We start from the raw sequence: 26,940 nt of genomic DNA, 5'->3' as shown, positions 1-26,940 counted from the left end.
AGCTTGGGGGGAGTGTGTGTGGAATACTTTTCCTGTGAGACAATGTCTGTTCCTCATCAAAATCAGTTGAGGAAAAGTAGGAACCAAAGGGTTCAATCCTAGAGAGTTAAAGAGCCTGGCTGCACTCTTTGATTTCCATTAATCTGCTCCTATTGTTTGTGTTCCTCCCTTAAGAGTAATTAATAAAGGGCTGTGGATGAGGAGGCACCCAGGGTTCTTTTGCTGGGGATAGATGGCCAAACAGCACCAGTACATCCCCAACAAGACGCTATGCTCCCAGTTTGCTCCCCAGTGGGAAGACCCACAGCCCTGCTGCTGGCTGTGCATTGACCGTCCTCCTCCCCATAGGAGTGCCCCCCTGCTTCGGTGACCTCATTTGGCTCCAGCCCCGGTCCAGCTGCAGTGGAGAGCATCCAGGGCCTTAGATGTGCATTGAGATCTTGCTGGTGGTGGTTTGCAGGTGTGGGGATGCTTGGGCAGTGCTTCGCCTGTTTGCAAGCACATGTGTTTTTACTCTTGGCTTTCTTGTTGAGGCAAAGGTAGTTTGCTGCCCTTGGTAAGGAAGAAACCTTGCTTTGTCCTGCTAGTGTGTGGTTAGTGCACACCACCAGCACAGCATGGTCTGGTATAGGAGGGTTTTGTTGTCCCCTCTGATTTCACCCCATGTGTGTATATCCTTCTGCCAGAGAGGGAACTTTTTCTTGCTGCAAAGAAAGAAGCATAAAAGCTTTTAAACTGCTTTAGAGCTTGATACCGTGTGGCTTTGCACTTAGTGCTGGGGTTTAAAGCTGAACTTCTGATCTGAGGAGTTTAAATAAAGAAAAACCATCCCATTACTTGCACTGTAGACACCTACCGCGGCATGGTCTCGTCCGTGTGCTGAGCTTCCAGGGAAGCAGTTGGTTTGCTGAAAGCTGTCAAGGACTCTAGGGCCTCCAACATGGGGTGTGTGTATATCCATGTGGCATATGTGTGTGCGTATATATATATACACACACATATAGATAGATAGGTAGATATCTCTACATGTGCTAATTAACTCTTGGGTGGCTTCAAGCCAAGATGTCCAAGTTTGAATCTGTTACTAGGAAAGTACCTTGAACTTCTGCAGATCCCAGCAAGCTTTTGAGAGCCTCGTGCTCGCATCCTTGGCTGCCGCAGGGAGGGTTTGCCCCTGCAGAAGCACACGTGGGCCGCAGGAGAGCTGGCAGGAGGGTGGTGGTGTGTCCCTGCGGGTGAGCAGAGCGGATGTTGAACCACACGCTGCTCCTTACACAGCCCCCAGCTCTGGGTGGGAATCAGCCATTAAAATCCCATCCAGTCGGAAGCGCAAGGGGAAGTGGGGCAGTCACACTGGAAGTGTAAATACACCCCGGCTGCCTTCTGGGTGCCTCTGAATTCCCCTGTGTGTGCTGGGGCTTTCCTGACCCAGGGGTGGATTGCACCGAGCGTGCTGAGCTCCGGATGGGGACACTTCCCTGTGCGGGATGAGGGCTGGCTGCTCCCGGGATCAGGGTGGCAGGTGAGGTGTCCTGGGGCTTGGCAGTGATGTGTGGATGCAGGGCTGGGAGAACCTGGTTGTCTCCTTCTTCCTGCTTTGAGAACCAAACCTAGCTCCGTGTTTTCCCATCTGGAACTTGGCAAAACACCTTTGTCCAAAGAGGCTGGGTTATCCCTCAGCAGGAGCATGGAAGCATCTCTGCACATCCATCCTCCTTAGGTCTGAAGGAGTGTTTGCTCAAAAATGTTGTTTTTGTAGAGCTTGTCCTCTTTGTAAGGCCTTCAGGCTGTTCCCTGCCTGCTGTTGCAGCTTTGCCTGTCGTGCCCAGCCTGCGGGGACCGTTGCCTTGGTTTGATGTGATGCTTGGCTGGGGAGCAGAGCATGGATGCTGAGCGAGGCAGCCCTGTGCCTGCCCGCAGCAGATAACAAGTGCTTTATCAGCACGGGCTGATCTGTGGTTTCACAGGAGGAGGACAAAAAAAGTAGAAAAAGAAAAACTTCCTCTTTTTTTGCTTATGTTTCTTTTTTTTCCCTTTCTCACCGCCTGCTTGGGTCGTGTCCACACCAACTGCTCCTTCAGCTGAACTTGTGTTGGTTCCCTGTGCAAGGGACTACGAGAGCATGGGGAGAGGTGGCCCTGGAAGCTTCCTCTGCTGCTCCTGGGGTGCTGGTGAAAGATTTAGAGACTGCCCCAAACCTCGCAGGCCAGGTTGGATGGGGCTTGGAGCAAGCTGCTCCAGTGGAAGGTGTCCCTGCCCATGGCAGGGGTTGGAACTGGATGAGCTTTAAGGTGCTTTCCAACACAAACCAGTCTGGGATTCTGTGTGTGAGAGTGTGGATGGGGAAGGGGATGGGCTGAGGAGGGATCTTGCGCCTTTGGGCCTTGTGTTGAAGTGCCAAGACTCTAGCTTGTGTTTTTGGGAACTAAGTCACCCCCAGAAAAATAGCTGTCTCGAAGAGACATGGAGACAGAGATCAACAGGGCCCAAATGAACTACAGTCAGTTTGCAGGTGCTGGGGAGGGCTTTCCATGGCAATCAGGTGGGATGGTTTTGGGATAATCTTACACTTGGACTTCCCTGTGATGGGAGTAATCCACGACAGAAACTTGTCAGTGATGTTTGCTGACTGGAAAGTGGGACTACTGGAGAGTTGAGGGCAGTCAGGTTTTGGTGACCACTCAAGCCTTGATGCTCGGTTGTCTCAGGGGACCGTGGTTGACCGAATATTAACCTGCTGCTTTCCTGTTTGCTTCCAGTTGTGTGACGTGGACAGCACACACATGATGCCGAGGAGCTCTCGCCTCTCCTAATCCTTTGCCGGTGATTTGGAAGCAGCCCTCCCGAGATGTCTGGATCTACGCAGCCCGTGACGCAGAGCTGGCGCGCCGCCGAGCCGCGCTACGCGCCGCACGCCGTGTCCTACCCGGTTCAGATTGCTCGACCACATGCGGTAAGGCAAGAAGCTTTCTTTCCCTGCCCTCGTGGGGTAGGGGCTGCGTGGCACGTCACTGTCATTGGGGCTGTTACGCAGAAATCAGGCTGTTTCCGTGCCTGTGGTATGGGATTTCATCATTCCTCTCTTGTGGCATCCTCTTTTGTTTCTCCATATGGTGCTTTCATTTTTTTCTCGCCCTTTCCAGCCTCTTCTTGGTGGTGCTCATGGTTCTCTGGCTCATCACTTCTGAGCACCCAGGTCCATTTGTCTTCCTGGCAGGAGCACCCTTGGTTGGATGGAGCAAACAGCTTGGAGGGGAAAGGGGAAGCTGTAATCCACATGGAGCAGGAGCCTCCAGCCCTCTTTGGCATGGCCTTGAATCACAGGGGAATGAGCATTGTCTCCTGTGTGTGGCCTTACCATGAGCCTGGTCCTTGCTCCTCACACCCGTGGGGGAGCTCTCCTCACTTCCATACAGATTGCTGGGGGTGAACCTGCTCTTCCATCAGAAGACCTGTCCTTCTCTAGGTGGCACTCCTGGCTGGTGGTAGTAGAAGAAAACTGAGCTGCTGTTCTTCTTCCATTTTATCCTTCCCCACTTTTTTCGCTCCTCTTACCCTGGACCTCTCGTCTCCTCTTGGATCCAGGCATAAGCTGGTGGTGATTTATTGCCTGTGTTTTGTTGAATCCACTGGAGCTTGCACAGGTTAATTGACCCCGATCCAGCCTCTCCTCTCCATGCTGTATCACTCACGCCTGTGCTTGCTCATCCTGAATGGTTGAAAGTTTTAGGTTTAAGCCCTTAACAGAAAAGCCCCTCTCCTTAGTGGAGAGCTTTAGTCAGCTCAAGCTGCTTAAATGAATCTTATTAGGTGTGGAGTGTGGCACACACTTGCAAGGCTGCTCTTTGGAGCTGCTTCTTGGTGGGTTACAGTGAGGTGGCCACAGCAAGGAAGGGGCTTGTAATACAAGTTAGAGAGGAGACCTTGTCTCAGGGTTGTGTTTCTGACAGTGATGGCTACTGAATGGTAGAATTCCTGCTGTGATGATTTTAGGGTTTGACTTGAAAGCTGGGAACCAATGGAGTGACCGCAGAGGGGTGGAATTCCCTCATCTGCCCTCTTTAGGCTTCAGCAGAGCGGCACAGGGAGCAGAGCTGGAGCTGGAAAGGCTTTGAAACAAAGTGTGAAGGAAGGCGCAGGACAAGCTTTTGGCTGCCTCAGCTGGCTCATCCACATCGCTCGGGGCCTGCGTGCTTCTGCACAAAGGCTCTTTTCATCCAGGCTATGAGACATGCTGACCTGGTTCCATTTATGGGAGCTTTGCTTCCCTCAGTGCGAGCGTGTTTGTTTGGGAGGTGGGACAGAACGAGAGCATTTGTCTCAGAAAGAAAATCCCAATTCTCTTTTTATGGGAGCAGGAGGAGGATGTGCCCAGGTGAGGGAGATCTGCAGCTGTTGGTTTAAAAACAAACCCAAGAAACCTCAATGCCCAAAGTGAAGACTGAATTTAGAAGAGTGTGAAAGGCTCCTGGCCTTGGGGTGCTGAGTCCTTGTCTCCTGCAAACCCCACTTGCTTTCCCCTTAGTGTCAGAGCAGGATGAACCAAGCGGGGCAGTTGCTTGCAGGTCAGATGGAGCTCAGGGTTTCTCCAGCCTGCCCTGCTCTCTGGCCAAAGTGAACACAGGTTTTATTCTTCCGTATTCATGTTGGAAGAAGCTGCTGGCGTTTGCTTCTAGAAGCTATTTTTACAGCCACATGTAATCTTCCGAAGCCATGTGATACCTTAGAGGTATCTGAATGCAGGAGGGGGCTGAGCTGAGCTCTGTTTGGATGGGAGGCTGAAAGGCTCCTCTTGTCACAAGTGTGCCAGCCCCACATGAACCTCCCCTTGCCTCTGCTGGGGAGGGCAGGCAGAGCATTCCATGAAGCGTGTCCCTGCATGATCTGCCCCGCTGCTCTCAGCTGTTGGCAAACACGTGTCTCCTGCTTGGCAGCGCCGTGGGCTGGAACCCGGCCATGGCTCTGGGGCTGGAGCTGATCTCTGGTGGGATTGCTTGGGAGAGGAGAGCCCGGTTGCTTTGAAGTTGCTGTGCTGTTTAATATTAAAAGGCAGTGGTATTTGGTTGCGTGTCTTGGCCAGGTCAGTTTTGTCATGGGGTGTGTTTGCACAGTGAGAGCTTGTTTGGAAGAAAGCAAGAGAGGCCAAAACCAACCTGACACCAGCGTGTCTTGCGTCTGAGTAGGTCCTGGTTCTGGTTTGCTGCGTTCCAAGACATCCTTTCCTGAGAGCTGGGAATTCGTCCGCCTGGGGATCCTTATCCCAGCGGTGGCAACGCCCTGGTCAGCTCCTGGGGCTGAGCGCAGCAGGGCTGCAAATGCTGTTCTCATGTACGTCCATGATCCCATTCCAAGTGTGGCGGTCGCGCCCAGGGATCGGCGCGGCAGGAATGCCGGCCCAGAAATGAGCCGTGACGTTATTTTAGGCTCGGAGACACTTCATGAGAAGTGATTTAAAGGATTGCAGCTGTTTGATTTCACAGATGAGGCAAGTGAGAGGGGATGCTGTGGAGGGGCAGGAGGCGGGGGGAGCAGGCTTGGGTGTTTTTCTTTCCCCGTTGCATAAACCCCAAGGGAATATCCAACAAAATGAGGAAAAGATGCATTTCAAGTGAGTAAGCAGGAATGTGCTTTGTGCATATGGGCACCATCTCCCCGCAGCATTCCAGGTGTTACTGCTGGGTTTGGAGCTGGCAGAGAAGAGCGAGGAGTGGTCAAATGTGAGGGTGTTTGTTGCCTGGTTTCACTCTTAGATGCCAGCTTTGGGCAGGGCTGTGAACCCGTGGCTCTGATCCAGAGTGAGCTCTGATGGGCGATGCAGCGAACTGGCTCTTCCACAGGGTGGGTTGGTCCCCAACTGTATTGGGATGTTGTCATCCTCTTCCTCCTCCTCACTGAGACACGTCTGGTCCCAGGGATGTGGAAGTGGTGGGATATTTTATAATGGCCTTCAGTATAATTCCATCTTACCAAGAAATAGCCAGTGAAAATACTGGATTTTTGTGTTTTTAAAGGAAAGAAGGAGTCTTGGTGGAAAGGTTCTGTTTGGTTTGACTTTCTTTACCTAAAACTAAAATCACCAATAACCATCGGTTTCTTCTTAAGAGCACTGAGTGTTTCTTGATCAAAGTGCAGGGGAAATGCTTTTGTTTTCCACATTCGTTAGCTGTGCTGATGGGTGCTTAGTTGGCTTCTGTCGTATTCAGCTTGGAAACAGAGGAATTGTTTGAATGCTCCATGACCTTTAGCTAAAGGTGAAAAAGCACATTACTTATGCTCTTCACTTTCTAATGTGTCTGAACGTAATGCTCTCTCAAATGAAACTTTTCCATGAAGGAGATTAATTTTCAGGCAAGCTGCAGGTATTTTCTGTAAACAGATCAATTCTCCTGCATAGCACATGGACAGAAGGGTTCCCTGCTCTTCCTCCTGTGTGGATCCAGTTTCTTGCTGTGCCCTCCTTACCAGTCACTCTTCTGTTAGTTCCCTGACCTTTCAGAGCCGCAGGCATGATGTGGCTTTGGATACAGGCTGGAGTTTCCAAGAGGGTAGCACCAGCTGCAGGAGATGATGAGAGTGAGGGCACACAGCCCTGTGCCAAAACAGCTTCTGCTTTCGGGGTGCTTTAGTGTTTTACCTACTAGAGATCCTGAAGAGGTTTGGGGGTTGCTAAGATTAGAGTGTGTGCACATCTATGTGAAATGGGTGCTCCATCATCACTGAATCCGGTCGGGGAGCATAATCCCCTCCCTGCCCAACAGGAGGTGCTCTGCATGCCTCCTGTTTGCCCCCATTCCCTGCACACACTTCAGCTGAGATGAAGAGGTGAGCTTAACCCTTCTGCTCCAGCTTTGAGGCCATGCTTTCTCCAGTGCCTGGGAACAGCTCTGTAATTCCTTCATTAAACTCCCTGTTTGCAAACCAGCACTTGTGCAGTAGCGTCCCAGCCGGTTCACTTGGGTGCTTTTGGCCTGTGATAAATAACTTCCTTGTCTGTCTGAACCAGAGAGGAGAGGTCAGTGCAGCCTTGTGTTGTTGATTTGGTGTCCTAGCCAAACGATGGCCTGGGGGGAACCCAGCGCCTTCCCTGCCCAGGCTCCTCCTCCCAGCAGGGTGGGTTAAACCCAGCGTCCTGCCCTGGAAGGTGCACTGAGGAGATGGGAGCTGCTGAGATGGCAGGAGCTTGCTGCTGCCCGCAGTGACACGGTCAGCGAGGCGATGCCAGGTAAGCCTGCAGAGAGACAGTGTGTTTTGCATTACAAGCGCCAGGCGCCTTCGCTGCTGTGTTGGTTTTCCTTGGAGTCATGATTCACACTTGTATGTGCTGGAAGCAAAATGCCAGCCTGTGTCAGGGCTCCAGGAGCTCGCAGAGCGGAAGAGTTTACAGTGCACCACCTCCGAGCGCAAAGAAAGGCCTCTGTACCAGCTGCACAGCTGAGCCCCCCCGCATGAAACACCCCCCCGGTTCGTGCCAGGGATTCACATCCCGAATCCTGCCTGCTGCGCTCCAGGGAATGTGCTAAGGAATGACGGGAAAATCAAAAGCATACCTTGGAAATAGTGACTCCGATTGGGTCTGTCACGAGGACTCAGCACAATCTCGCTCCTGAGCCTTTCCAGTGAAGGATTGCATTAGCTCTGAGAGGATTTGGGAAGATTGGCTTTCTGCTGTGGGAATGGGAGAGCATGGAGGTGAAGGAACAGGACAACTAATTCCCTATGCTGGGGTCTCTCTCCTATTGCCAAGAAGGAGTTGGCTTACAGCAGTTTGGATTTAAAGCTCTTTTTCCCTAGGATACACAGCCTTTATCCAACACAGTTCTTTTTCTTCAAGCTACTGTAAACGTCCATGATTGCTCATTAATCTGCTTTTTGGATGGGATTTGATGCAGGGGCTGATGCTTTGTTTCTGATTGGTTTCAAGACTATAAGTCCACAGGGAAAGAAAGAACTTTTGCTGCGTATGTGGTTTGGCAGAGGTAGAGACCCACTGAAGGCACTTCTGGAGATGCAAAGCCTTTGCCTGTATGCCTGATGCACGTTGTCTTACCAGCCTCTGGAGACACCTTCAAGACTTGGAGGCTTTTGTTGGTCACTGTCCCCACATTTATTCAAAATGCTGAGCAAGCCGGTTTATTTGACCTGGAGGGTTTGCTGTGGAGGGATAAGGAAGTGTAGGAGAGCTGAGGGGGGAATGTGGAAGGATGAAAGGGTTCTACATGGAGCTGCAGATAGGCTATGGGGGTTGTGTGTGATGGGAGGCGGTGGGGGACTGCTGCAGAAGAGATAGGAAGATGGACAAAATGACTGCGTGCTTGTAGGGTGGAAGTGTTGGGTTGGTTGTGTGAGGAGCTGCTCACCCCATGTGGGTGTTTGTGACCACAGTGACTTCAGGAAGCGCAGCACCAGGCGCGGGGAGTGGAGGAAGGGCAGACGGGTCATTCCGGCTCAAAGGCGCCTGGGTGCGACTGGGACACAAGTCTTGTGATGGAGAGAGGCTCAAAAGCAGCACTGTAATGGATGTGGTTCTGCTCTGCGGGCACCCCTGGCTGGGGGGAGAGGGCTGGGGCTGGCTCCAGCACCCGGCTCTGGTCAGATGACTGGGAAGCCACAACAGCCGAGAGCTGTCCCACCGAGACGTGACTGCTTCTCCGTGAATGGCATATTCAGATGGCACAGCTAAACAGCCCTGCTTTGCTCGAGGGGCAGGGAAAAGGGTGTCAGGAAGGATGCGTTGCTGTGCAGCTGGTACAGATGCTAATGGTGCTGGCAGCAGACGTGGCCTCAGCGCAGGGATGGCAGCAGGATCAACGCCTTCCAAGAAGGGGCCACGTGCAGTGTGGTCACCTCCTAAAACAAAAGGCCAAGTCAGCAGCTTCTGAGAGATGGATGGCAATGAGACTGTGTTGGAATAATAAGGGCATTTGTCTTTTCAGCACATGTTGCATCGCCGTAGGCAAGATAAAATGCATGTATTCAGCCAGGTTTTTATTACTGACCTTATCTGCAACAGTGGAGCTGATTGTGGAGGAGTTGTTGTTTGTTTTATGGATTATTTTTCTTTCCTCCTTACATCTGCAGTGAGCTCCTCCCAGGGTTTTGGGGAGGAAGTTGTGCAGACAGCAGCGTACTTGTGGACAACCTGTTTTGATCAATAACCACCTCCTTTACACTTCAGTGGGAGGTTTTCGGTAGCAGGGGATGGCTCCTCTTTGCTGAGGCTGAGGGCAGTGGGCCGTATGCAGCCTGTGCTGTGTCTGGACTGCCTGAAGTAATGCTCTGCTGAACCTTCCTCTTTCCTCTTACCTGAAATGGCTTTGGGAGAAATGATTTCCTCCAGGCAAAGGCTAAAAAGTGCATTTCTCGGTCTGATGAGCACCTGCTGTGCTGCCAGTGCCAGGGGGTATCCAGGCACCACAGAGCTTTTGCTTTGATTGCTGAAATAGGTCACGCTTGCTGCTGGCAGAGAGCGATTTAAAGCAACATCTTTTGTCAAGGTGCAGGGTGTGCAGAGCAGTGGTGGGGACCATCCCCTGTCTCTGGCAAAGCCTCTTTGGCCACTCCACCTTGGACTGGAGATCTGGTCTGCCTCTCTGGTGGCACTGATTGCAGGTCCGGTCTCCTGCTGCAGCCAGGGTTGCACTGAGGGGCCCAGGCAACAGCTTATTGCACAAACTCGTTGCTGGATGGTTCAAATCCCTTGCAGGCTTTGAGTTGAGATACGCTGCTCTGTGCTGGCTGTGTGTTCTGGGAGGGTGAGAAGCTCAACCTGCCATGTGCTTCCCAGCGGGATAGATTGGATTTGCAGTCTGAAGCTGTGTGGTCAAGTCTTGGCTCCACGTTGGGTCACTCTGGTTTGTGTGTCCCCTCTGGCCATTGTCATTGTATAGGGAATAGCTGTGGGCATCGGGAGTGCAGGTGCGCTCTGAGCTGGGGAAACACCAGTGGAAAAGCAGGAGGAAAAGGATGGAGCATGTGGCTGGTGTGGGCACTGCTCTGGGCAGCGCTGTTCTTAACCTCTCTTCTCTTGGGAAGTACCAGTGGAAACCAGGACACTGAGGCTGAAGGTGAGCTGCGGGGTAGAGCAAGGTCCCTAGATCCACCACAGCCAGTGGAATGTTGTTGGAGGACCAGAGGAGTGTGGGACATGCACTGTAAAGTGCCCAGCTCTGGCTCTGTGTTCCACCAGTGCCATAGCGTGTGGGAACACCAGCCCTGCTGCCCTCACCCAGCAATTCCCTGTGGTTGAAAGGTTCCCAGGCAGCACATGGGCTGCTCATGAGCAGCAAAACAGGCCAGGCAACCTCTTCTGAAATTAGATGTGGGACAGTTTATCGGCAGTGAAATAAATAGGGATGCTTTAGGATTGTTTTTTGCTCACTAGTGGGCCACACCATTATTAATCGGCCTCATTTAAACTTAAGTGCTTGGGAGTGCTTCAGCAGAAATAGCTTAACGTTGTTAAGAAACGCAAACTATTTGCAATCCAACGCTGGGCGAGCTCCTCACAGTCCTAATCCTTGATGGAGGTGGCGAGGAGCTGGGATTTGCTCCTCAGTGAGTGTGAGCAGTGCCCTGGCCTGTTTGCCTGCGTGCGAGAGGTGAGGAGGACAGTGTGAGGCAGCGGCTTGGAGCTGTGCCCGGGTTGCTCTGCAGGTAAGGGGTATCCTGTGCCTGATGCTGTGATTCGAGGCGGTGCTGGTGCTGCTCAGCTGGCGGATGTGGTGGGACCCTGGGAGCGCTGCTGCTGGCGTCACTGCACAGCAAGAGCTGGCGGCTTTGAAGCGGAGCTGTGCGCACCGAAACCCGGCGGGGAGCTCCTGGCTCTGTGCTCGGCTGGGCACGTGGTGAGTGACAGGGGATGGATCCAGTACTTGGGGCTGCTCAGGCTGTGCTGCAGGTGCTGTTCTGGCTGTGCTCCAGGTCTCCATGGGTTTGCTCCAGAGCTGTTTTCCAAGGAAGCCAGAAGCACTGGGTGTTTGCGCTTGTTTTTGTGCTGGTGGGAGGAAGCGAGGAGGAGCAGTTCGCTGTTCGGTTGCAAGACCAGCTCCAGGCTTCCTTTCTGCGAGCCTCGTGTCTCTAGGGTCTTTTCCATGGGGGATAATTCTTGCAGCTGTGGGAATGCCATCTGGATGCAGCAGTCGGTAGATGCCTTATCCGTATGGATGTGCTGGAGCTGGGAGAGCAGGGTCAGAGCTGCTGTTGGCTGTGGTTTAATGTTTGGCTCCATGCGTTGCAGGTCAGTGCATCACTTCCAGCATCAAGCCTGCTTTTCCTCCTCCTCGTTGGAGATCAGGCGCCCCGGGCTGGGCACCTGCAGGCAGGGGAAGGAGAAATGCAGCACAGCAGCAAGTGCACATGTTCAGAACGGAAAGTGAGAGGCAGAAAGGCTGTGAGCAGTTATTAGTTTAGTGTGGGGTTATCCTCGGGGCAGGGGACAACGCAGAAGATGTTGGAGGCCTTATGGTGGGTGAGGCAGCAGGCTGGAAGCTTTTAGAGCTGTTACAAAGGGGATGAAAACCAGCAGGGCTGTTTTTGTGTTGCTGAGAGCTTTTCTGTAGAGCTGCATTCAGCCTCCTGGCTTTAGCCAGTTTGATTAGTGTATCTAATGAGCCTGATGGACTCGGGTTATTTAGGGTCAGAGGATTTACCAGGAAGGGGAGGAAGACGGGGCGCTCGGTGTTCCCAAATCAAATAACAGCACAAAGACCTTGAGGCTGGGAGGGCTCTCACTGAGCAGCACCCCCAGGCAGGGGCAGTGTGGATGTGCCCAGCCTCCCTCATTGGGTGCAAAGGATGCTGTCGGCACCTCTGGTTGCGCCCGAGACCCTCTTCATTCTGCTGCAAGAAGTGTGTTATAATGAGGCTGCTTTGGGCTCTTCAGCATCTTATTTATCTAAACGTTGGCTGCATTGCTCTGCCGGGTGATTATGGCACTCTTGGTGTGTGTCTCTGGTGATGCTGCTTGTGCTGGATCAGCCCAGCCGGTGGTTAGAGGGGACACAGTTCCCTTCACCTGGGTTATGTTTTGGGAAGCTGCTGTTTTATCAGGAGAATAAGGTCTTGATGTTGAGACTTCCAAAGTGATTTTGATTGCTTTGCTTTGGTTTTGTTTTGGAAACATTTCCGCTCCTTCGCCTGAGGAAAGAAGCTTAATTTCTGTCAATGTCAGTAAAAAAGGTGCTCATCTCTTTGCATCTCTTCCTGACTGCTGCAAATCCTTCCTCCAGCCCCCTAAACCTGTTGATGTGCCACAGCCCCTGACTACCCATGCTCTTTCTGCTTCCTTAATTTCTATCTCATTGCGTGTAATTCTTGCTCTGAAAAGGAACAACACGTACCTTGGAGCTACAGAGGTTTTTAGTTGATTTATTTCAGGTCTCTTGCAGGTGCCAAGGATGCACCAGAAATTTTAGGTCAGGATGGGGGATAAATCCCATTTGTGTGCTTTGGTGGTGGGGAATTCACATGGCACCCACTGGACACCGCTCCCTCGTGCCTGCATGTGGGAGGGTGCAGTGGCACTGGCAGCAAGGTGCCTGCCACCATCTGTCTTTAAAACACTGCTAACCAAAACCGAAGCCTCTTCTGAGGCACAGAATCATTTAGGTTGGAAAAGACCTTTAAGGTCATCGAGTCCAGCTGTTAACCCAGCACTGCCAAGTCCACCAGGCAGTTCCGAAGGGAGCTCCTGAACCTTTCCAGCATTTGTGTTTGAAAAACACAGGCATAGCTCCCAGTGCAATTTGTTGTAGTAACTTGGTGAGCCGTTAATGCACCTACATCCTGCCAGGGCTCCCATGGCTCCTTTGACGGTTCGTCACAGGGATTCACCAGTTTTAATCCTCCTCGCTGATTTTTAGGTTATGTTTTCTTCTGGTAGAACCAAACCCTGATGTGAGCAGAGCAGAGCAGGTCACAGTGAGGTGGGTGATGGCTGGGAAGGCAGGAGCTGGTGCTCACCAGCATTGCCCTCAGTGGCAAAGCCGCAGGGGCACATCTGCTGTCCCAGCCCATGGCTAATAGCTGGGAATAGCAGCCTTCCCTGTCACTTCAGGCCATGGCAGCAGGCTCTGAGCTCCACCAGCAGTTTTCTGATGGGGGATGAAGAGGAAAAGGCAAAGCTCAGCTGAGTGTGGGTAGGAGGAAAAGGAAGAACAGATGGTTCTCGGGACACGCAAGAGCCTTCGCTTTCTTTTCTCAAGGGCACAGCCTTCGAGCCTCCCAGATGGGTAATTCTTGTTTATACACCCACAGCAGGTGATGGTCCTGGTTGTGGGCCTGTTGTGGTGTCTCCCCAGACACGGTGTGTTTGGTTTGTAGGTGGATGTCAGGAGCTGCGTTGCCATTTTTGTTTTGAACCAGGACGAGTGTGAACGTGGGGAAACGCTGTAGGCAGCGATTCTGCTTTGGCTGTAAGAGCTGATGGGCTCCTTCACTCCACACGTCTCAGTTTGTCCCATCTGTGGTTGGACCAATGGCATGTTCTGTCCTGCAGCCCCCCATGGATAGAGCCAAAGGAAAAGCAGTGTCATGGGGTAGCATCCTCCCTTAATGCCTGGATTTACACGAGTGGATCATCCCCATGAAGATGAGTTGATGCTGTCCCAGTAATGCCCTTCTCATGTCGCAAGAACCTGTCTGCAGGCACCCCTTGCCCCAGAGGCTGAGGTCTGGAGTGGCCAGGCTGGAGGTGGAGACCAGGAGCGTGGGGCTGGCAGAGGTTCCTGGTGTTTCCCAAGGCTGGTCAGAACAGAAGAGCAGCACCACGCTATTGCCTGATGCTGGGGAGGCGTGAACCTGATTCCAAATGCTGGTGCACTTACCTGGGCGTATGGAGAAGTGATGCCCATCGGACACCACCATTCTCCTTCCTCCTTCATTTCGTATTTGTCATTTCCAGCTTTTGTGCCAGAGAGCTTGAATGTGGGGTAGGGAATCTGCCTTTCCTGACTGCCCTGTACTGAGTGCTTACAATTTCTGTTTTCCTCCTGGCTTTCCAGAAAGCTCCCATGCAAACATCTTGTTTTACCATGTAGTGGCCAAAGATTTTGGGCTTTGCTATTCCCTTGTACTGCTCAGCTGGAGGAGAGCATGGCATCCAGTGCTGGGCTGCTCTCCTCACTTACAGCTTCAGAGAGGGGGTCACTGGGGATGGTTCTTGCTATTTAAACCCCAGAATCCTTTCTTTGCCAGCCATGCACCTTGCTGGGACACTTCTCCAGCTTCCCTAGTGCTGGGGCATGTCAGTCTTCATCTGATCAGATAATACCAGTTGTAGCTGTTAGGGCTGTCAGCCCCTGCCCGCACCCCCAGCTGCATGTGGTGTTTTATTTATCAGGCTTTATTTTATTTAGGCTTTGAAATACCTCTTTTTGAGGCAGTTGGAGCTTTCTTGTTCCAGTTGAGAGCTGTTCAAAGCAGACTCTCAGGTGGGATTGGTTCTAACATAAACGTGTGTCAGTGTTACCAGGGATATTCTGTGGCAGGGCTTTCCATGCCCCTGCTGAAGGTCTCAGTTAATGAGATGATTAGTCTTCTGGGCAAGTATCTATCTGCAAATAAAACCTAGGAGTTGAATGTAGCTGCTAAAATGCTGTTGCTGGAATCAGGCTGTGGCACAGAGCAGGAGAGATCCTTATTTAATTAAAATCAGGAACATACTGTACTGTACTCTCCAAGGGTCAAGGAACAAAAGAGACGTACACATAATAAGTAGCAAAGTGTCCTTTCAAACCCCTTGAGCTCAGCCCTGGGGAGCTGGGTTTAAAGGAACACTCTCAAGATAACATTTGTGATTCTCCTTTTCTCTCTTTCTTTCCCCATGCTGCTCTGTGGATTGATGCTGAAAGCACCCTCTGACTCTCAATTTTCTTCTTACCTGTTCTCCGTCAGGACTTTTGGATGCCAGAAATCCCTGTGTGCATGCCCAATGCCTGGGTTCAGACTGCTGGGGTCCCCAGTTAAAAGGCTTGGAGGCGGGTTGGACCAGGACTGAGCTCCCATCCCAATACCATGCAGCACTGGGGTGACTGGGAACCCCTTGGGAGGGGGAAGCACTGTATCTGTATGGTTTCTTCTCAGTTATCAAGGTTTATGCTTGCTTGAAAGTTGCCACCAGCCTAACGAGCTGTTGTGTGTTTGTTCCCACAGGACGTTGCGCTGTTGGAGTACCAGCATCATTCCAGGGATTTCACTGCCCACCTCCCGCCGGGGTCTATCATGCAGCCGCAGCGGCGGAGGCCGTCCCTGCTGTCTGAGTTCCAGCCGGGCAATGAAAGGTACCAGCTCCCTGCTTCCCTTGGGATATGGGCATCCCGACTGCATTAGGGAATGTTTAGTGCAGCGCTGTGGTGTGGAGGAGAGCTGTGAGAGACCTGAGCAATGTGTATCAGTGCGGACTGTGCTCAGCCTTTGTGCCAGTTTAGCTTCCCTGTGCTAGTGCCACCTTTGGTTTCTGGTTTCTTCATGCACTTTAAAGGCATCCTAAAAACACCAACAAACCCACCCCTCTCACTTCTATGGAGCTATACATTGCTGTAAGTGGTTGCATTGGCTCTCTTCAGAGTAGAAAATAAAGCTGTGTGGTTGCGTTTGGGCTGTGGCTCCCGAGGCCGAAGGGAGGAGTGAGAAGAGCTCATTTCCACTGCTTGTCTCCGCTTCCTCTTCGCTGCTCTTCCTCCCTGCTTCCGTTGGTTTTGTTTCTCTTCCTGCATTCCCCTCACAGCTTTCTCTGAGCGGATTTTTCCTGCCTGCTCTCCTCACAGCTCTCCCTGTGTCCCTGTTTTTGTTCACAGCCTCCTGTGGGAGGCTGGCAGTGGGTTTGGGTGCTACTCAGACAAGTGCTGTGTGCCTGGAAATGCTGTAGATGCTTTAACCACAGGGGCTGATCTCTTCTGCAGGCCATCACTCTCACTCGCTGTTTTGTCTCAAAATGCTGCTCTCACAGTTTCTCTTCTGCATTTGATGCTTAGTGGTTTTGCAAAAAAATGGCCTGGAAGTGAAATAAGAGCCTTATGCAAAGCATTTTTAATGCTTATTCCTTAGCTGGGCTAAGAATAAAACCAGTGCAGAGTCAGAGATGAATCTGGTTCTCTAAAATCATAATTGTTAGGGGAGAGGAGAAAGAGCTCAGGGTGCTGGATGCATAAGGGCATAGCTGCAGACAGGACCCTCCTTTCCTAGTGGCATGGATTTGGTGCTCAGCAGAAAACCCTGGGAATCCGGAGGCAAAAAGCAACCTCCAAAGTTAGTTTTGCATCTGCCTTCCTTGATGTGCTCTTCTGGATTGTGCCTGTGGCACCTACATATACAGAGGGTAATGTCACTTCTGATGTTGTGTAATTTATTGCAGCGTGTTACATTGCTTTGCTTTGATTTCTCAGTGCTTTGATTTCTTAGTGCAGAGTAACACTGTTAACTTGGAAGCAGGTCAGGTTCAGCTAAATCTGGGGGAGACGGGTAAAGAGAACCCAACAACATGTTCCTGCCTGGTTTTGCTTTTCACACCACTTACGGTTTGCAACACGGAGAACCGGTTGTGCTCTCCAGTAAAAGGAAGGTTTCAAGGTCTCAATATGCTATTTCAGTAAATACATCTTCGTTCTTCCATGTAACTAAAAAAACCCAATTGCAAGCCTTGGTGTCTGCTTTACCACATGCCAAATGTGCTGTGGTCTTCCAAGCATCTCGCTTTGGCTTACAAATGTTTCAGACTCTCTGAACTTATTTCTTGTGTTGACAATCACGTGAATGTGGGTAAATGTTAATCGAGGTTGTCAGGTTTTAGATGCACATCCAAATGCTTGCCGTGGTTACTTTGCTATCAACCTGCGTGGTGAAGGTTTGGCATGCTGTAAAAATACCAGACCCAACTTATATTTCATCCCTTTAACCTGGAACATCTGAAAAATTGAACTTTTGCAAGAGCTATACTGCGTAGTAAAGCTGAAAGTACCATTGAAGTTCAGCTCAGGTGGCACCAGGATGCTGGGATAGGGACTCATTAACAATGGGGGCATCTGGGGATGCAGGTTTGGGGGATCTGCAGACATTGTCAGTCCAATGTAAGTAATTATTGAAGTCATTCAGACTGGGTGGCGTTGGGGCTGGGGAGGTGTTAGTGTGTTTTGCAAAGCCAGCTACTGATTCTGAGCATCTTCAAGCACTACACTCAATCTTTCCTATGGGGATATCTTTGTGGTGTGAGGATAGTTCTTGGGGTGGTGTTAATGGAGCCTTTAGGGTGCTTGGTTTGCTCACCTGAGGGTTCCTCTGGGGCTCAAGGGTGAAGATGCTGGAGCTTGTGGAGCAGGGTGGATTGGTCATCGGTGCTCACTCCAGAACACGGCTCTGGCTTTGCCCTGGTGCAGAGCAAAGCCTGGGATGGGAAGAGTGGTGAGAGCACAATCTCTGCAGCTGAGTCCCCTTGGCGCATCTGTAAGCACTTTGGCTTTGTTCCTGGGCTGGGATTGATGGGTTTGAGCAGAGGCATCTGGCTCTCAGCATGAGGGGTTGGGGAGGAGGCAGTACCTCATTTCACCAAAGGCAAAGTAATGTCCTCAGTGTGGGCACAGGAGGGTAAATAGGGGGAAGCACAATGTCCGAAAGGTAGCCCCTTACCATGGTTCCCTGCCTGATACCCCACTTGGTACACAGTGATGGTGGGTATGAGACAATCCTTCCCTTGAAGCTTGTTTCGATGGAGGGGGATCAGGCTGCTTGATCCCACCTGCCCCGCGGTGGCTGCTGTTCACCCTGGAAAACCATAGGGATTCACTTTGTGCTGGTTTATGGGTTTGGCCCGCAGTTTGGGCAGACCCTGCTGTCTTTGCATGTGGTATTTGAGATGCAGAAATCAGTCAGGCTTGCTTAGGTGGTCTTCCTACAGCTGTGCAGGTTTTGTGTCTCTCTGGCTGCCGTTTTGCTGTAGCCTCCAGGTAGTGGTTAGCTGTGGTCTGGTGAAACGGGAGCATGCGGTGAAGTGTTTCACCATGGGCACAGTGCTGTAGGGATGAATCAGGTGGTGGTGGCAGAAAGCTGCTGAGTGGTAACTCACCAGAAGGAATGGGGTGCTGAGATGGTCCCACATTTTGGGGCTCTCTGAGCAAGAAGCTTGTTGGATGCCGGGCTCATGCAGCTGAATGTCCCCTGGGAGAACCAGTTCCTGAAGTGTCACACCACGGTGGGCTCTCCTCCCTCGGGAGTGATGTGTCCCCTGCTTATCCTGCATCCCGGTTCTGCAGGAGATGGTGGGGACTTGCCAATAGCCCTTCTCCAAGTACTTCAGCCCTGAGAGTCTTCGTCACTGCTTGGTGGATGGGTAAGACTTGAGCTCCCTGTTGCAGCAATTCTGTCTTGGAAGAAGGCAGGAAAACTGGAACCTCTCTGAATGTGTTGCTGTAGGAAAGTTGGCTGTGTCTGTCTGCAGGGATGTGCTGCTTTCTGTGATGGTTTTTTTGGTAGCAGGCTTTTTCTTGGAAGGATCCACAGACTTCCCCTGAGCTCGCTCGGCTGTGCCAACTGGACTGCAGGAGCGAGGAGAAGTATTTCAGGCTCTGCTGTTGGTACAAGTTGTACCATGAATACTTGCGGAGGAATGTCCTGGCAAGGTGACAAGGATTAGGGTTTTTTTCATTCCCTCTCTATATATATATTTTGGTCCACAAAAGAAGTGAGGAAAACTGGGTTGAGTGTTAAATGGCAGGTGCCAGCGGGGTGAGGGCTCTGAGAAATCAAGGAACTGTGCTTTCCTGACTTCTCATACGCGTTAGGATTTTCGAGCGAGGAATGCTGGGGTGGATAATGGCTTCTCTGGCAGAAAACATGGCTGGAAATAAGCGCTGTGCCTGTTAACACAGCGTATTCCACCTTTATCCAGAGTAAGATGAGTCACTATTTTCATAGGAGGCTGTTTCCCACTTTGGGAGACGGTGCTCCTTTTCCAGAGCCTCTCTGCTTAGCAGTCATGAGGAGTTTGCCTGGTGCTGATCCCAAGTATGACATTTAGGATACGTTAAGCAGCTGCTGTGTTTCTGCAGCCATCCGCGATAGTTATGTGCAGCATAGCATGAGAGCAGGGCTAATTACTGTGCTTACTGAATGTGATGAATCCTGCTGGCTGGGCAGCGCTGGGAAGCTGGGGCGGCGTTCCTGGCCGCTGGAATCACGTGCAGCTCTCGGTCTTCATCTGTGCCGCGCCAAATGGCACCAACTGCTCCCGAGTTAACAGCACGGCCGGTCTGGTTTTATTTATGGTCTGTAATTCAGTTTGCATGGTTAAAGGTGACCCTTTCCTCAGGAGCAAGCAGTGGTGCGGTGAGATCCTGCAGCCGCGTGTCTTTGGGTCTGTTCACACTCAAAAGGGTCTGGGAGCTGTGGGTTTTATCCCTCCCCATAAATGAAAGTGGGAGTACAGTGGCTGGAAAGGGCAGATGCTGGTGTGTAGACACTTGGTGACAAGCCTTGTCTTGCAAGAGGCCTCTGCTCTGGTGGAGGTGGACGGCGTGCCCATGGGTGGCATGGAGGGTGACTGGGGCGCCACAGAGATACAGGAGACATTAGATTTTGTGGAGTGGGTCAGTGTGGTGAGGGGAAACCTGGGCTTTGCCTTGGCTGGAATGAAGCAACTTTCCCATGTATGATCTTCAACCAGATTTATTGTGGGGGAGAAAAGGTGATCATAGAACGATTTGGGTTGGAACCAATCCCTTGCCATGGGTAGGGACACCTCACACTAAACCATGTCAGCCAGGGCTCTGTCCATCCTGGCCTTGAATGCTGCCAGGGATGGAGCATTTACCACTTCTTTGGGCAACCCGTTCCAGTGCCTCAGTAAAGAACTTCTTCCTTAAATCTAACCTGAACTTACCCTGTTTAGGTTTAAACCCATCACCCCTTGTCCTATCACTACAGTCCTTGATGAAGAGTGATGTAACACGTGCAGCAGGTATGTCTCTGAAGCCATTAGTTCAGGGAGTGCTTCCAGGACTACCAAAAGGGCTTTCCTATGGGGCTCCAAGCGTTGGATGCCTAAGGAAAGCATGCGGGGAGCTTGTGGAGAGACACAAATACTCCTTCTCCTCCTCTTGAGTGAGGCAGTGCCGTTGTGTGGCAGTGTTAGAGCTTCTGCTGATCCCGGCCATGAATAATTCAGGCTCCATGTATGGGGATCTTCCATATGCAGGTTTCCAATAAAGCATCTGCTCTCTTCTAAATTGCACTTGGCTCTGAAGCAGTTGGCTGAGGGGGTTGCATGGGGTGGCTCAGGCACAGAGACCTGCCCTAGTGTGGGGATGCACGACCAGAGCATCACAAGGAGGCATGAGGGAGTGCCTGGTCACAGGCCTTGCAAGGACCTGGAAGCCCTTGGTGAGCTGAGCATTCTGCTTGAGGCTGTCCCACACCTTTGGCTTGGGAAGACTCAATCCTGCTGCTGGCAAACGTGTCTGAGGGTGTGGGAGCTGCACCTTCCCCACCCAGACAGGGTGTTCTTCCCATGGACTCCTGTTAAGTCATGATGGCTTTTCTCCCCCTCCACCTGTATGACAGAGGGAATATATCAGCTGGCCCTGCAGGTGTTTTTCTAGCTGTCTGGTGGCAGGTTTGCTCCTACAAACCCTCCAGTTTCTCTCTTTAACAGGTCTCAGTTTGCCCAGTCTCCCACTGCTGGCTATCATTAACTGTAAAGGGGTTGCTGAAACCTCTGACAGATCTTAGCGTTGGCTATAAATAATTCACTTCAACACTAGTGGTTTTCTCTATTACTTGCTCTCAAAAGCATTGTATCATCTGTCTGTACCTGTGGGGGCTGGAGACTTATAAAAGCTTGGTTTTGGAGACAATTTCCCACCAAACCATCTCATCCAGAGGAAATACACAGCTGCAGCAAAGTGATTGTCTTGGTTCTGGTTCCAGGAGACAGACAGCGCCAGTTTTCCAGCCTGGTTATGCTGTTTGGCTCCAGGATGTAGGGAACAATATTTGTAGATGGGAGGAAAAATTAAAAGGTGCCCGTGCTGGGAAATTGATGGAGGCAGACTCAGAGTTGCTGCTGTTGCTTTGTGCTCTTGGTGCAGGAGGCAGTTCCTCTTCCTGCTGCTGCCTTATGCTGCTCAGCTGATGGAGAGATGGGGAGGTTTGAAGAGTGAGGGAGGGCTGTGCTGCTCTGAAGAGCCGGGCAGTGAGTTCCTGAGGTGCATTAATGGGATGGGAAAGTCCACTTTGGGTTCTCAGTGTTTGTGTTTGCCTATTTCCCTGTGATTTGGCTTCAGCAAAGTGAAGATGATAAAGGTAAGATGCATTTAGATCTCATCAGGGCTGCTCTTACAAAGCCCCTAGGGCAGCTCAGGGCGTCTCATTTGCTCTTCTCTCCCAGCAGAGATGCTTCCTCTGTATGTACCCAGCCAGCACTCAACCCCCTTTTTCCAGCCCATTTCATACTCCGCTGCTTCTGGTGGTGGTATAGATGTTTTCCTGGATTCCATTACCTGCTGGAGTGAGCTGCAGGTGCCCCACACTTCCGATTACATCTGCTCATACCTTCCTTACACACCGCATGAGTCTGCTGAGGAAGCTGCCCCAGTGAATGAGTAACGCAACTGGTAGGGTGCGATGAGTGTCTCAGATTAATAATAACCCAGAGGTCTAATCTTGGGTTATCTTGGTCTTCTGGACGGGGACCTGCCCAAAGCAGAGCTGTACGTGGATGGATGGAGGTCAGGGCAAGCCCTGGGCACCCAGCCTGGTGCGTCAGCAGCGCTCAGGCTGCTTTTAAGTAGTTCAGTGTTTGTGGCGAAGGGCTGCGGGTGAAGACCAACCTGCCCCACTTCGTCATTAACTCTGGCATTTGGGTGATTTCACTTAATCATGCGTAACTCCCATGCAATTAAAACCACTCTTTCCCTTCAGCAAAGTAGGAACCTCTGGAATAAACCAGCCAGGTGGGAGCTATGTGGAAAACGCAGCAAAAGCCCAGGCTCGGTGTAACGGGAGGTTCTTCAGGCAGGGAGCAACATCACTGCTGTATAGAAGTCTGTTGTAAAGAGCTCGCTGCAGGTGTGGATGTAAAAGAGTGAAAGGTGTGAAGGCTTCAAGCACTTGTATTTGCAGCCGGGACAGGCTGAGCGGGTTGTGTCAGGCAAAGCCATCTCGGGAGCGGCTGGAAATTCCAGTGGATGAAGTTAATAGCTGTTCCAATGGATGTGGAAATGGAAATAAAATAGCACCCTATAACATTGCAGCTGCTTTCCCTGCCACGGCCCCTGCCTCGCTGTCAGTGACTGCCTTTGTAAAGCTGAGTGTTGCTCTTATCTTAGAAATACATGGTTTTTCCTTGAGCACAGCAGTTGTGTCGGGCTCCTGACAACTGCAGAGATTTCAGAGCCATCCAGTGTCCGTGAGCAGCTTCTTGGTAATATGGCCTTAAAACAAAGGGGGAGAAGAAGTGAAAATAAAGCCATGTGAGTTTTAATGGCCTCGGCACAGCAGAGCCTTGGGTGTTGGAATATTTTAGCACCTGCCCAGCTCAACAGTTGCTCATTGTTCCTGGGTTTACAGCAGAGCCCGCAGTGCTGGTGTGCAGCTGCGGGCAGGGCTTGGGTCAAGCCAGTGGGAAACTTGAGAGGTGCCAGGAGGTATTTCTGGGCTTGCTTGGAAAAGATGAGGATCATTCAGCGTGAAAGCGCGTGCAGGTGAAGCGGGCTGTGCATCAATGCCAACTTCAGGAGCTGTTTGCTGTGCGAGCTGTGTGTTCGCCCTCTCATAGCTTAGAGTTGGAGTGGCAAAAAGGCAGTGCCGGAGCCTGCTTGCTCTCCCATCCCCTTTTAGTGGGGAGGAGGAAGAGGCTGAGCGAGATTCTGTTTCTATGTGTCAGCAGCAAAGCTGCTGCCCTGAATCCCAGCGCCGGCCATGTGTGCCAAACCCACAGCAGCAGAGTCTGGCGAGCACATGCTCTGTGCCTGCTGCTGCTGATGTTTCAATAAGGGCTTTTTATCCTCATGTGGTTTATCTTGCTTCCCTGGAGCAGGGATGAGGTGGCCGCACTGCAGAGGGCTTTGCTCGAGGTGGCCTTCACCGGGGTTCCATCTCTGGATGTGGTCCAGTGCAGTTGCAGCCACGGGGAGGACTTGTTGGCTTCAGAGAGCTCTGGGTCCTTCCCTTTGTCATCCTGTCTGGGATATTTAATGAGGCAAAAATTAACATCAGTTGCAGTTATGGGTGGGGACCAAGCCATGCACAAGCCCCCCGTCTCCCATCCTTGCTCTTGACAGAATGTGTTCACCTTCTTCCTCCGCTTCGAGTAGCTTCTAATGCTGTTTAGTTTGTCAGTGTTTGGTAACTGGGGAGGATCCTTCCCCACGCACCTCGGGAGAACTTTAACAATCTTGTTAAAGAAGAAAAGGGAAAAAGCCCCTTTTTTTGTTGTCCACAAGCTTTGAGTCTCCTGTTCTTCATCTTGGTTTTATGTTTTTAAGAGACACTTCTGCCTGAAGCGTTAAAAACACACCCTTGGAGCTGCTGCAGCAAAGCCGATCCTGGGGCATTGTAAAAGGTTTAATGTATTTTTGTAGGATCCTTTTACAATTCCCACAGGAGAATCCTGCTGGAAAAATAGAGCTGAAAAAAAAGTTTCACATTTGTTTAAAAAGAAGGAAAAACCAACCCCAATTTCCAGCTGCATCACTCTTACCAGGTGAAAGATACTTGAGCCCGACGTGACCTGTCAGTGCAGTTGCTATCGCTGGATAATGTGCCTTTGCAGCTTGCCAGGTCTGTGTCAGGGATGTGTGACTACATGTGCCTGTTTTCTTTCCTCCCCCAGCCTGGAAAAAGAAATCCCTACTGTCTAGCCATGGAGGAGGGTGCGTTTTTTCCCCAGCATATAATCGTTGCTATTCCTATAGAAGATGCTAAATATAAACAGTGGTGCAGGTACCATTGGCTCCCTTAAGCCAAACGTGGCAGGAGGGAGTTCTGCCTGGCCACAGGGGGATATATGGGCCAGATTTGAGGATTCTGTGAGCTTTTGGCCTTATTCTGGCCAGCCCAACCCACGTTGGCAGGCTCAGACCTGCAGCCTTGTTCACTTAGCCCTAGTGTAGGGACAGGAGGTGCACTGTGCCCAGCAGCTGAGCTATGGAACTGTGCATCGTGGATTCAGGGCCATCTGCCTCCCCTTGAGCCCTCTGTTCTCCTCGAGTGCCTTGCAGTCACGGAACAGAGGTGATTTGCTTTCTAAAGGCTCCTTCCTTTCTCTTTGTCCCCAGATCTCAGGAGTTGCACCTGAGAACAGAGGCGCATTCCTATCTCTCTGACCTGACCAAGCCGTCGGACTTGGAGTTCATTGAAACCAAGAGGCCACGTCTGGATCTGCTGCAGGACCCCCTGGTGCGGCACTCGCCCCTCCTGAACCAGAGCCAGCAGGGAGGCACAGAGGATCTCTCAAAGGTAAGGGGTATGGGGTCTGTGTCTTGGGATCCCCTTGGCTCTGAGCTGCTGCTGAAATCAGTGTAGATGGAGGTTCCTGATGCATCAAGCAGTGCTTGGTGGTGTTGGATGATAGTCACTGAGATGGGATGAGTACTATGGGGAAAAGAAGCCTGCCAGCTTTCCCCATAACTGTCATAGCCATGGGCTTGCATTTACCGGGCTATTAGATGCACCAGAACAATTTTGAAGCTCCTGTAGGCTGAACTGGGGATGATCATGTCTGGCTTCTCTGGATACCGTGCCCTGATTTGATTTTTACTTGACCTTTCTCATTCCTCACATCTCTTTATTTAATATTTGTGTTTGAAGGGTTTGAAGCGGTTGCTGGTGGTTCTTTAATACAATCATCCCCAGGAAAGCCTCCCTTGTCTCATTGAACAAAGCAAATTGTTTCCTTGCAATTGTCCCCTCTGCACATGTAATGAACGTTGCAAAAATAAATCCCTTGCTTGTGTGCCTATTTGGTTTTACCTTAATGCTCTGTTGGGGTAAATTGTGTTTGATTTTTACCTGGAGCTTGGACATGTTCCTGGTTGGCAGGAAAATCTTACTGGGTAAACATGCTGGGAGCAGCTGGTTTGTGCTGCCAAGGAGAGCTCCAGTGCTGTGAGGGTTAATGCAGCTGCAGGCTGGGCTTGAGATATCTGAGCCCTCAGTGAAATGAAGAGGAAGCTGCATCCTTACCCAGGGTGATGGGGATGATTTGCTGTATTGCTGTGGGAGCAGATTGAAATAACATGTGGGCAAGAAAGCTGTTGCTCGGGAGTGCAGTGGGGATGTTCAGACATCTCTTTACCTGTACAGAACTGTGGGCCCTGTGTGAGATCTCTCTGAGCTGTCTCAAGAGAGTGAGAAAGACTTTTAGCTCTGGGGCAGTTCAGATGCCAAAGGAGGCCTGGAGGAGAGGGCTGCAGGAACAGCTGATTGGGAATGGTGAGCTGATGCTGCAAGGAATGGAGCAGTTCATGTTTGAACTCTGAGACCATGAGAAACGCACCAAACACATCAGCTTGCTCTCCTTCAGCTCTTGATGGTGTGTTGCCTTGAAAAAGATGCCTCTGAGGTGCTGTGGCCCTTCTGTGTCCCATCTTTGCTGCTCCCTCTGAGATGCGTTTTAATGAGGTGTTGCCATGATTAGCCAGGAGCACACTCTCCATGCCACCAGGGTATATTCTGATGGCTCTGAACCATAGAGTATACCTGGGGGATGCTGGGTTGGGTGGCTGATGGAGAAAATGAACTGTTGGCCATGAAACCAAAAAATCCCTCCCTAAAGAAGTGAGGAAACCAGGACAGCTTTTCTGCCTGCACATTATTCCCATCAGCAGTTCTGTTCTGCCTCTCAGCAGAAAACCACATACTGTCTCAGCTGTTTGCTTCTAATAGGCAAAACTGCTCTTGAGGCATTAGTTGGTCAGTTTAGGGGCTGCATTTGCTTCTTGATCTGTGACACCTTTCCAAGCCTTACATGCGTTTTGTGGGGCTTGAGACATTTGTTAATGAAAGGGAGGGAGGGAGAGAGCTGTGAGATACAATTCAGCAAGACAAGATTTGTGCTTTTAGTGGAGCCATTTGTAATTTCACAGTCTGGAAGGAAGGAAAGCTTTGGTGTCTCTGGCTGGGGAGAGCCTAAATGGAGCTGGGGTTAGTTGCTCAAAACTAGCAGAGGCTGTTTCCAGAGTGGGTTTGATGGAGCTCACTCCAAGACTGGGATGATCTCGATGCTGTTCAAGTGGTTGGGAGCAGAAGGCAAGTCTGGGGTATAAGACAGCCCTTCTGAGGGTGTATCTGCCTTTTCAGCTTGGGAAATTGGATTACTCGCAGTCTTATGGCTTTATTCCTGAGCTCATCTTCAGACTATTTTATAAACTGCTTGTGGATGTTAAGGTTGTGGTAAAGCTCCTGCAGTTGTTCTATGCATTGCCCTGAGCCCCAGTGTGCTCAAGGAGCTGTTCTGGATGCACTGGTCCAGAGGAAACGCAAAGAGCTGAAACTTGTCTTTGGCAGCAAGCTCTGGACACTTGCATGTAAAACTGCTCCTTGCATCCATGCTAAGCCAGCAACCGTTTGGTTTGGCACTGGGCTCTGATGGTGTAAATCACCATGTAAGAACAGCTGATAATGACCTTCCAAGAGGCTGTGCTGAGCTCCAGGACTGCCACAGCTCCTCTGCCTGATGTGACCTCCTGAAACACCATATCACGATGCAGCCCATCCTGGCAGCTAATTCCCACTCTGCTCCATCCCTGCAGAGACCGGCCCACACTCCTCTTTGAGCAGCACTGTGTTTCCCTGCTTGTTCACCATGTCCTTGGTTCCTAGGGTTATTCTGGAAGCTCTAGGTGAGTGCAGAGCCAGAGGTCTGCATGGACCAGAGTGGTGGCACACGCATGGCAGCAGGACATGTGTCCTAGTGACCAGAGCTGAGAGAGGAATTTGCTGTTCCATCTGTGC

At 51.2% G+C, this 26,940-nt stretch overlaps 1 protein-coding gene across 1 annotated transcript in view; it reads left to right on the top strand.

Moving 5' to 3' along the window:
* Positions 1-2,848: 2,848 nt before the first annotated feature.
* The window catches only part of NCOR2 (nuclear receptor corepressor 2), a gene marked incomplete at its 5' end in the record, with an annotated part of 161,738 nt that continues 137,646 nt past the window's right edge, over positions 2,849-26,940 (top strand). The window contains 3 exons of the mRNA XM_080629008.1: positions 2,849-2,953; positions 15,151-15,278; positions 24,264-24,444. Coding sequence (XP_080485134.1) covers positions 2,849-2,953; positions 15,151-15,278; positions 24,264-24,444 — 414 coding nt within the window. The remainder of the gene's footprint in view (positions 2,954-15,150; positions 15,279-24,263; positions 24,445-26,940) is intronic.

The sequence above is a fragment of the Psittacula echo genome (genome assembly GCF_963264785.1).
Source record: "Psittacula echo genome assembly, chromosome: 13".
Lineage (NCBI taxonomy): Eukaryota > Metazoa > Chordata > Aves > Psittaciformes > Psittacidae > Psittacula > Psittacula echo.
Note: the sequence above shows the minus strand (reverse complement) of the source record. Positions and strands in the feature narration are given on the sequence as shown.